Below are 10936 nucleotides of genomic sequence, written 5' to 3'. Positions count from 1 at the left end.
GGACTAGGGTTTGTAGACTTTGCCCTTTGCAAAAGTTATTGCACACGCGCACTTCAGAATATGCGTTCCCTGGCGGAAATATGAAGATAACGCTAGAACGGGCCAATAGGATCCCGCTAGCTCGTATTTGGCTCTGCCCCCTTCTTGCTTGGTCTGCCCAATATGGCCCATTTGTTCCCATTGGAAACGAGAGGCTGTGGTCTATCTTGGTTTAGTTATAAAAATCTTTGCTACAACCGGTCTCTTTGAAACTACCAGTTTGTAAACCAATATTTGATACTACACTACCCATAATACTACGTCCTGTCTTTGAACGTCACGTCAGCCCAAGACGAGTCACGTACGACTCTTGGGCATTAACATTTCAAACTTACAGTGCAGTCTTTTTATTCCTGAGACGTGCAGATACAGCTAACGTTAGCTCTATGCAACAGACTACTAGAACACTCTAATTTCAGACTGTCTTTACGTAGTGCATCCGATAACCATGGATATATTTTTACAAAGCTGTCGCAATGAACTGAAGGTAGGAACATCGACGGTTTCTGGTGGTCGCGCCGTTTGCTTGCTTTATCCATTTTCAATGTTTAGTTTGTCTTTACGGCTAACGTTAGCTAGTTATGTAGTCTTCTAAATAACTTCGACATGTACATTTGATGAACAAATTAAATTAGTGGGGTTTTCAGAGATATCAGGAGAAAGCTAGCTAGACATTAAATTCCGACTAGATCAAGTCGAAAGACTTGTCATTGAAAAACAGTAGGGCAATGTGACAGCAGCCTGCCGCATGGTCCCGGTGTTGCTTGTGGGCTCGTGCATGCGCATCAAATTAGATCAGACAGACAGTTGTCACCGTACACTAACTACATTTGAACTGTACTGTACATAGACTGTAATTACAGCTAGCTAGTTGGCTAGCCAGGCAAATTGAGCATTGTCACGTGATCACATAGTGTTAAATGTAACTCATACACTGCTTCATTATGTTGCATGATATATTTCAGTGATATTCAAACAAATATAATTGTTCAATTGTAATGGGACATGAAAGTACATTTCTTGTAGGGTCAGCTGCCTGTCAGGTGCCTGTCAGGTGTCAATATGCCCACGTGCATTTTTTTGCTTTGCATATCTGCCACACTTACACACGATGGCTTTAATTTCAGGGTCTTGATGTCGTGCTCTTGACCTTAAGTGAAAAGAGCACTGTTTGGGTTCGAAACAAGCCCTATCAAGATTAGTGAGATCAGATGGTGTTTATAGCGTCACACCTCATTTACTCGGTGTTCAGTGAGGGGGAAGAGAAGTCAGCACCAACACAGATGTACTATCCAGTGTGTACATGGGGAGGCTGGGTTGAGAGAGAAGTCTAATGGGAACTGAGAGACAGGTGAGGTGCATTTCAATAGTTAACAGTGGCTTCCACTCCTTCTGCATCAATCTGAAAACATAACGGATAGATGAGACTGGGTTATACCGTGGATAGATGAGACTGGGTTATACCGTGGATAGATGAGACTGGGTTGTATCGTGGATAGATGAGACTGGGTTGTATCGTGGATAGATGAGACTGGGTTGTATCGTGGATAGATGAGACTGGGTTGTATCGTGGATAGATGAGACTGGGTTGTATCGTGGATAGATGAGACTGGGTTGTATCGTGGATAGATGAGACTGGGTTGTATCGTGGATAGATGAGACTGGGTTGTATCGTGGATCGATGAGACTGGGTTGTATCGTGGATAGATGAGGCTGGGTTGTACCGTGGATAGATGAGGCTGGGTTATACCGTGGATAGATGAGACTGGGTTATACCGTGGATAGATGAGACTGGGTTGTACCGTGGATAGATGAGACTGGGTTATACCGTGGATAGATGAGACTGGGTTGTATCGTGGATAGATGAGACTGGGTTATACCGTGGATAGATGAGGCTGGGTTGTATCGTGGATAGATGAGACTGGGTTGTATCGTGGATAGATGAGACTGGGTTGTATCGTGGATAGATGAGACTGGGTTATACCGTGGATAGATGAGACTGGGTTGTATCGTGGATAGATGAGACTGGGTTATACCGTGGATAGATGAGACTGGGTTATACCGTGGATAGATGAGGCTGGGTTATATCGTGGATAGATGAGACTGGGTTGTACCGTGGATAGATGAGACTGGGTTGTACCGTGGATAGATGAGACTGGGTTATACCGTGGATAGATGAGACTGGGTTATACCGTGGATAGATGAGACTGGGTTATACCGTGGATAGATGAGACTGGGTTGTACCGTGGATAGATGAGACTGGGTTGTACCGTGGATAGATGAGACTGGGTTGTACCGTGGATAGATGAGACTGGGTTATACCGTGGATAGATGAGACTGGGTTATACCGTGGATAGATGAGACTGGGTTGTATCGTGGATAGATAGTCGGTTCGGAGATTTGAACCAGCAACGTTTTGATTACTGGCCCAATGCTCTTAGCTGCTAGGCTACCTGCTGCTAGGCTTCAGGCTGTAGACTGGCTAATTGTCACATGACCGGCTTTTGTTATCGCAACAAGCTGTCTCTGTTAGCCCCTAGCTCTGGCACCCATGACTCGTGCTGCTGTCACAGACGGCCATGCTCTGGGAAAATGAAACACCTACTTGTTTCTCAACTCCACATTAAAAACGTTCAACAAACCCATGTAGTGGAGTTAGCAGGCCGTCATGTAGCTTAGCCATTACATCACAGTCTGCTCTACTGAGGTCATTGATGGAATTAGCCTAAGGCTATTTGACAAAGAGCTAGCCAAAGCCTTCAGGCAGGGGAATGAAGTCAGTCCTTAGCTCATCCACTTTAGGCTACACTGGGATCTGCCATTGACCCTTCAGAAGGCTATTCAAACAGTGTCCAGGGTTTTACTCTAGGATGGGGGACATTGTGCAGAACCGACAGTAGCTAATCTCCTGTGATCAGCATCATCATGACGTGCATTGACATTACAACACACACACACACAACCTGTCCACATTGCACTGTCCACTCACTAAGACACATCTGATTGCCTTTGAAGGCTCATTATAAGAGTAATGGATAGACTGACCTGTATTTCCTCATGGTAAATCCCCTCATAGGAGTTGGATATTCTTGTGACTGTATTCATCCCACTCTCCCCTCCTCAGGGGAACGCAGAGGGCAGCCCAGGGTTCCATGTGGTCCTGGGGAACGAGGCCTGTGACCTGGACTCCATGGTGTCAGCTCTGGCCTACGCATACTTCCTGTCCAAGGTGAGAGTAACCCACCCCATCATTTGGACCCGACCCATGTGTTGAGAATGGTTCAACAGAGCAAGCGTCAGGTGTTATAACACCTCTCTCTCCCCTCCTAGACACTTGATTCTGGGAAAGTTCCTCTTCCCGTTCTGAACATTCCCCGGCAAGAGTTCCCGCTGCGCACGGACAATGCCTTCCTGCTGAGAGAGAGTGGCCTCTCCCAGGATGACCTGGTGTTCCGGGACGAGGTGGACCTGGGGAGTCTACACCGGGCCGGCCGGCTGGACCTCACACTGGTGGACCACAACGTGCTGCCCAGGTCAGGGTCAACCGTGACACCTTAACCTCTGTCCACTGACAGTCATCCAGGACGTAAACACTTCCCCATGTGATCATCACCTGTATCTCTATAAAAGCAATACTGACCTAGAGACTCCTTGAAATAGCTTGACTAAAGTCCCTGACTGACTGTGTGGCTGTCTGTTGCAGCTATGACTGTGATCTAGAAGAGGTGGTGTTGGAGGTGATCGACCATCACCTCCTGGAGAGGAAGCGCTCTCCCTCCTGTCCCGTTACCGTGGAGACGGTGGGCTCCTGCTCCACCCTGGTGGCAGAACGGATCATCCAGAAAGCCCCTGAAGTCCTCGACCAACAGGTGGCCCAGCTCTTATATGGTAACCAGAAATATAACTGATGTATGTGGAAATCATGTCAGTATTAAGTGAACTATGCCTTTAACTGCATCACTGTGTGATGAGACTGACATCCTGTTCTTTGTGATCACAGGCACCATAGTGTTAGACTGTGTGAACATGGCCCCAGAGGCAGGGAAAGTCACCCCTAAAGACAGCCAGTACGCTGGCCTCCTGGAGACGCACTTCCCCAACCTGCCACCAAGGGGCGTCCTCTTCCAGTCCTTGCAGAATGCTAAATTTGACGTGTCAGGTAAACACCCCAGGATTAATACCTGAAGCTCAGCCTTGTGGATGTGGTTTTTGCCTCAGATTAGAACAATGGGCATCCCATGATATCAATGCCATGTTTAAGTATGAAGGAGAGGGAGACCTACAATGTTTTTTGCTCGTATTCCCTTGTTCCCAGGTCTTACCACAGAACAGATGCTTCTGAAAGACATGAAGGTGGCATCGGAAGGAGATTTAAAACTGGCAGTCAGTGTGATATATATGACACTGGAGGTGGGTGTGCATCTTAACTATTCAATATGTGATACAACACAAGGTTACACGTACTACTGGTGGATAATAACATGGTTCAAATACTATCATGTACCCAGTTCTACTGCAGTATGCCATCTCACCTATGAATTCTTTACAGAATCTCACTTCAGATCTAAACTGAACACAGTCCTCAAGTTATCAGAGCCTTTCCCCGTGCTACTGCCTGACACACCCTTCAGACACATCCCTGTTGTTACTGCCTGACACACCCTTCAGGCACTTCCCTGTTGTTACTGCATGACGCACCCTTCAGACACTTCCCTGTTGTTACTGCCTGACACACCCTTCAGACACTTCCATGTGCTACTGCCTGACACACCCTTCAGACACTTCCCTGTTGTTACTGCCTGACACACCCTTCAGACACATCACTGTTGTTACTGCCTGACACACCCTTCAGACACTTCCCTGTTGTTACTGCCTGACACACCCTTCAGACACATCACTGTTGTTACTGCCTGACACACCCTTCAGACACTTCCCTGTTGTTACTGCCTGACACACCCTTCAGACACTTCCCTGTGTTACTGCCTGACTCACCCTTCAGACACTTCCCTGTTGTTACTGCCTGACTCACCCTTCAGACACTTCCCTGTGTTACTGCCTGACTCACCCTTCAGACACTTCCCTGTTGTTACTGCCTGACGCACCCTTCAGACACTTCCCTGTTGTTACTGCCTGACACACCCTTCAGACACTTCCCTGTTGTTACTGCCTGACGCACCCTTCAGACACTTCCCTGTTGTTACTGCCTGACTCACCCTTCAGACACATCCCTGTTGTTACTGCCTGACGCACCCTTCAGACACTTCCCTGTGTTACTGCCTGACGCACCCTTCAGACACTTCCCTGTGTTACTGCCTGACACACCCTTCAGACACTTCCCTGTTGTTACTGCCTGACGCACCCTTCAGACACTTCCCTGTTGTTACTGCCTGACGCACCCTTCAGACACTTCCCTGTGTTACTGCCTGACGCACCCTTCAGACACTTCCCTGTTGTTACTGCCTGACGCACCCTTCAGACACTTCCCTGTGTTACTGCCTGACACACCCTTCAGACACTTCCCTGTGTTACTGCCTGACACACCCTTCAGACACTTCCCTGTTGTTACTGCCTGACGCACCCTTCAGACACTTCCCTGTGTTACTGCCTGACGCACCCTTCAGACACTTCTTTGTGTTACTGCCTGACGCACCCTTCAGACACTTCCCTGTGTTACTGCCTGACACACCCTTCAGACACTTCCCCGTTGTTACTGCCTGACACACCCTTCAGACACTTCCCTGTGTTACTGCCTGACGCACCCTTCAGACACTTCCCTGTGTTACTGCCTGACGCACCCTTCAGACACTTCCCTGTTGTTACTGCCTGACGCACCCTTCAGACACTTCCCTGTTGTTACTGCCTGACACACCCTTCAGACACTTCCCTGTGTTACTGCCTGACGCACCCTTCAGACACTTCCCTGTTGTTACTGCCTGACGCACCCTTCAGACACTTCCCTGTTGTTACTGCCTGACGCACCCTTCAGACACTTCCCTGTGTTACTGCCTGACACACCCTTCAGACACTTCCCCGTTGTTACTGCCTGACACACCCTTCAGACACTTCCCTGTTGTTACTGCCTGACACACCCTTCAGACACTTCCCTGTGTTACTGCCTGACACACCCTTCAGACACTTCCCTGTTGTTACTGCCTGACACACCCTTCAGACACTTCCCTGTTGTTACTGCCTGACACACCCTTCAGACACTTCCCCGTGTTACTGCCTGACACACCCTTCAGACACTTCCCTGTGTTACTGCCTGACACCCCCTTCAGACACTTCCCTGTTGTTACTGCCTGACACACCCTTCAGACACTTCCCTGTTGTTACTGCCTGACACACCCTTCAGACACTTCCCTGTGTTACTGCCTGACGCACCCTTCAGACACTTCCCTGTGTTACTGCCTGACACACCCTTCAGACACTTCCCTGTTGTTACTGCCTGACACACCCTTCAGACACTTCCCCGTTGTTACTGCCTGACGCACCCTTCAGACACTTCCCTGTTGTTACTGCCTGACGCACCCTTCAGACACTTCCCTGTGTTACTGCCTGACGCACCCTTCAGACACTTCCCTGTTGTTACTGCCTGACGCACCCTTCAGACACTTCCCTGTTGTTACTGCCTGACGCACCCTTCAGACACTTCCCTGTGTTACTGCCTGACGCACCCTTCAGACACTTCCCTGTTGTTACTGCCTGACGCACCCTTCAGACACTTCCCTGTTGTTACTGCCTGACACACCCTTCAGACACTTCCCTGTGTTACTGCCTGACACACCCTTCAGACACTTCCCCGTTGTTACTGCCTGACACACCCTTCAGACACTTCCCCGTTGTTACTGCCTGACACACCCTTCAGACACTTCCCTGTGTTACTGCCTGACACACCCTTCAGACACTTCCCTGTGTTACTGCCTGACACACCCTTCAGACACTTCCCTGTTGTTACTGCCTGACACACCCTTCAGACACTTCCCTGTTGTTACTGCCTGACACACCCTTCAGACACTTCCCTGTGTTACTGCCTGACGCACCCTTCAGACACTTCCCTGTGTTACTGCCTGACGCACCCTTCAGACACTTCCCTGTTGTTACTGCCTGACACACCCTTCAGACACTTCCCCGTTGTTACTGCCTGACGCACCCTTCAGACACTTCCCTGTTGTTACTGCCTGACGCACCCTTCAGACACTTCCCTGTGTTACTGCCTGACGCACCCTTCAGACACTTCCCTGTTGTTACTGCCTGACGCACCCTTCAGACACTTCCCTGTGTTACTGCCTGACACCCCCTTCAGACACTTCCCTGTTGTTACTGCCTGACACACCCTTCAGACACTTCCCTGTTGTTACTGCCTGACGCACCCTTCAGACACTTCCCTGTTGTTACTGCCTGACACACCCTTCAGACACTTCCCTGTGTTACTGCCTGACACACCCTTCAGACACTTCCCTGTGTTACTGCCTGACACACCCTTCAGACACTTCCCCGTTGTTACTGCCTGACACACCCTTCAGACACTTCCCCGTTGTTACTGCCTGACACACCCTTCAGACACTTCCCCGTTGTTACTGCCTGACACACCCTTCAGACACTTCCCTGTGTTACTGCCTGACACACCCTTCAGACACTTCCCTGTGTTACTGCCTGACACACCCTTCAGACACTTCCCTGTGTTACTGCCTGACACACCCTTCAGACACTTCCCTGTGTTACTGCCTGACACCCCCTTCAGACACTTCCCTGTGTTACTGCCTGACACACCCTTCAGACACTTCCCCGTTGTTACTGCCTGACGCACCCTTCAGACACTTCCCTGTGTTACTGCCTGACACACCCTTCAGACACTCAAAATGTGAAGGTGGGATGTTTCACCTAGTTCATGAAGATCACCCCCCCACATGTCCAATCAGGTGGAACCACCCACAAGTAAAAAGGCACTAACCCTGTGCCTGTCTCTTCATGTCAACTTATAAAGGGACTCAACAGCTACACTTGAGTTTATACTGAGATTCACAAACAAACTGTAATACCTCTATGTTGTCCCTCAGGCTTTTCTACAGAGACAAAGCTTACAGCAAGAGCTCTGTGAGTTCTGCCACAAGCACAGCTACAACCTGGTGGTGGCCATGACGATCTCCTTCAACGATAACAAGGAGCCCTTCAGGCAGCTGGCCGTCTACAGCTCCAGCACCCTCTACAGGGGGGAGGTAGGAACTACACCATCCCAATCAGACATAATCCCATAGAGTTGACTATCTAGAGTTAAAGTTAAAGTAAGTCATTATGAAGAGTTGATAGTAAGCTTTGGGTTGCCAGGGTTGTTTTTTACGGTGTCTATTTTATATGATCAACTGAATGGTCTTTGTTGTCCTGCAGATGAGCCAAGCCTTGGAGCAAGCCCGGAGCCCCAGTCTGAGCCTGAGTCCAATGAGCAGCCCTTACTCGGACATCAGGGCTTACCTCCAGGGCAACACGTTGGCCTCCAGGAAGAAGGTGCTGCCCATTATCAAGGACTTCCTGAGGGACAGGGAGCGAAGAGAGGTGCATTGTGGGACCCTAGACGAGAGTTACGAGGTACCACAGCAACGAGCGTGCACTGAGGACGCTGGGATAGAGGAGGACTCCTACTTCCCCCCCACCCCTATGAACAGTCTGGTGGAGGGCTGTCCCCTTGACAACGGACTGCCCAAGATCAGCGCTGAAGCTCTGACGGAGAAGTTCAGCAAGATGGCCAGCGAAGAGGAGAACGCAGGGGGACTCTGATGTCACTCACACTCCTGGTGGTCAGCGGAGCACCCAAGCTCACTAACCTGTATAACAGCTGGATGGCCAGAGTTCTCGCAACAGGATTCAGACCAGTCAGTACAGATTGTTTGTGACTGTGCAAGGTGTTGAGCTCGGCACAACATTGATCCACTGGGACGAGGACTGGGAGGCACACTGTTCCCAATCCAGAGGAGTAAACAATCCACTGGAAATCATATTGGAGATGATGGAAATGCATTGAAAATATTAGTGACACCCGTGCTTTACGTTAGTGACACCCGTGCTTTACGTTAGTGACACCCGTGCTTTACGTTAGTGACACCCGTGCTTTACGTTAGTGACACCCGTGCTTTACGTTAGTGACACCCGTGCTTTACGTTAGTGACACCCGTGCTTTATATGGGGGGAGGGAGTTCCTGAGTGGCGTAGCGGTCCAAGGCACTGCATCTCAGTGCTAGAGGCGTCACTACATACCCTGGTTTGATTCCTGGCTGTATCACAACTGGTCGTGATTGGGAGTCCCATAGGGCGGCGCACAATTGTCCCAGCGTCGTCCGGGTTAAGGTTTGGCCGGGGTAGGCCATCATTGTAATATGAATTTGTTCTTAACTGACTTGCCTAGTTAAATAAAGGTTAAATAAAAAAATATTAGTGACACCGATGCTTTCATCCTTGAATGGGAATAAGACATTTAATTGGGAACTCTGTTAATGGAAAAATACTCCCAGCTGTTATGTTTCCGGGAAATAGATTTTGCTGTAGATTTGAGAAAATAGATCCACTCTCTCTCTTCTCCCCAAGAGTGTGTGTGCAGCCTAGACTAATGTGTATATGAACATTTTTGTGATGGATGCCTAAACCAATATGTGGTCTGCTTACTAAGGCAACAGGGATCTTGATCCAGGAGGGCATTGAATGTCTCTACTGTTACCAAGAAGCTTGATCTTGACATCTAGGCACTGTGCCCTATACTAATGTGTATAGGAAGATCTTTGTGATAGATGCCTAAACCAATATGTGGCCCCACTTTATTTGGATAGTCTAGCTGTAGATGGTCAAACTATCTGTTGATAAGCAACTGCTTACTAAGCTTAGGGTAAGGGTTAATAGTTAGAGTTGGGGTTGGGGTCAGAGTTAAGTTTAGGGTTTGGTTAAGGTTGGCGTTTAGTACATAGTTAGTTGAAATGTGATAGTCTGTAGAGCATCTACAAATGGACTGTCCAAATGAAGTGTTACTCTGCATGATATGCAGTGTTGATTTGACGTAATTGATCAGCAGTTTGACGTTGAAGTAAAGAGTTTGTGTTGAATAGTTATTGCTAGAGATAGCTAGACATTATTCCTTGACTGTTTTATTGATAATAAATCAGTTTTGAATGTTCTTCTGATTCAAAACACCATTATAATACTGTATCTTCCCCAAATGAAAGATTTTGTATACTGCAAATGTATGTAAACATAATGTATTTAAGAATTATCTGATTATATGCAATTGTATCGCACGAAGATACAGTAACTTCCGTTGGATTGTGTTAAAACACTTGGTACCAATGATATTGCTGATGTCATGTTAATTTGAATATAATACTTTGATCTCTTATCTGAAACTAGGATTCCCCAGAACCAAGGTACTTCCAGGCCTGATGTAGTCTAATTAAATGACTGTTTATTTCATTAAATGCTCTAAACTGATGAGAACATATGAGATGTAGCCATAATCTGCACTGAAAGGTAGAGTAGATTTCAGTCAAGGTTAGACCATTAGCAGATGTTATGAAGGACAATCAAGTGAAAAATGTCAGTTTGACCTTTAATCATTTGGAAACCAGCTGACTAAAGTTTTACAGTTAGAAATGTAATGGTTTCACCTGAAATGTTGAAAAGGATTTAATAGTATTAAAGTTTCTTATCCTGTTTTGTCCATGTTATTTCAACTCAGTAGTTGTGATGTTGGGACCATGGAGGTTCCTCCCAGTGTGGTATCTACTGTCTACCTTCCTCTAGAGTTTGGCCTTATCCAAATGTTCATACCGTTTCTGTACCACACTGGGGTTTATGTTGTACTGGAAGTGCACACTTATTTTTTACGCACAAAATAAATTAGGCAACAGGGGTCTTGATC

The 10936-nt window shown here is 47.8% G+C and overlaps 1 protein-coding gene across 1 annotated transcript; it reads left to right on the top strand.

The window, feature by feature from the left end:
- The first annotated feature begins 323 nt into the window (after positions 1-323).
- Positions 324-10931, top strand: LOC139404854 (exopolyphosphatase PRUNE1-like). The gene is made up of 8 exons (XM_071147388.1): positions 324-526; positions 3164-3268; positions 3370-3572; positions 3743-3927; positions 4040-4198; positions 4355-4449; positions 8097-8255; positions 8425-10931. Exons 1-8 carry the CDS (start codon positions 488-490, stop codon positions 8809-8811), a joined length of 1332 nt encoding a protein of 443 aa, XP_071003489.1. The 5' UTR covers positions 324-487; the 3' UTR covers positions 8812-10931.
- The last annotated feature ends 5 nt before the right edge of the window (positions 10932-10936 follow it).

The sequence above is a fragment of the Oncorhynchus clarkii genome, unplaced genomic scaffold (assembly GCF_045791955.1).
Source record: "Oncorhynchus clarkii lewisi isolate Uvic-CL-2024 unplaced genomic scaffold, UVic_Ocla_1.0 unplaced_contig_10956_pilon_pilon, whole genome shotgun sequence".
Lineage (NCBI taxonomy): Eukaryota > Metazoa > Chordata > Actinopteri > Salmoniformes > Salmonidae > Oncorhynchus > Oncorhynchus clarkii.
This window is presented reverse-complemented; position numbering and strand designations above follow the sequence as displayed.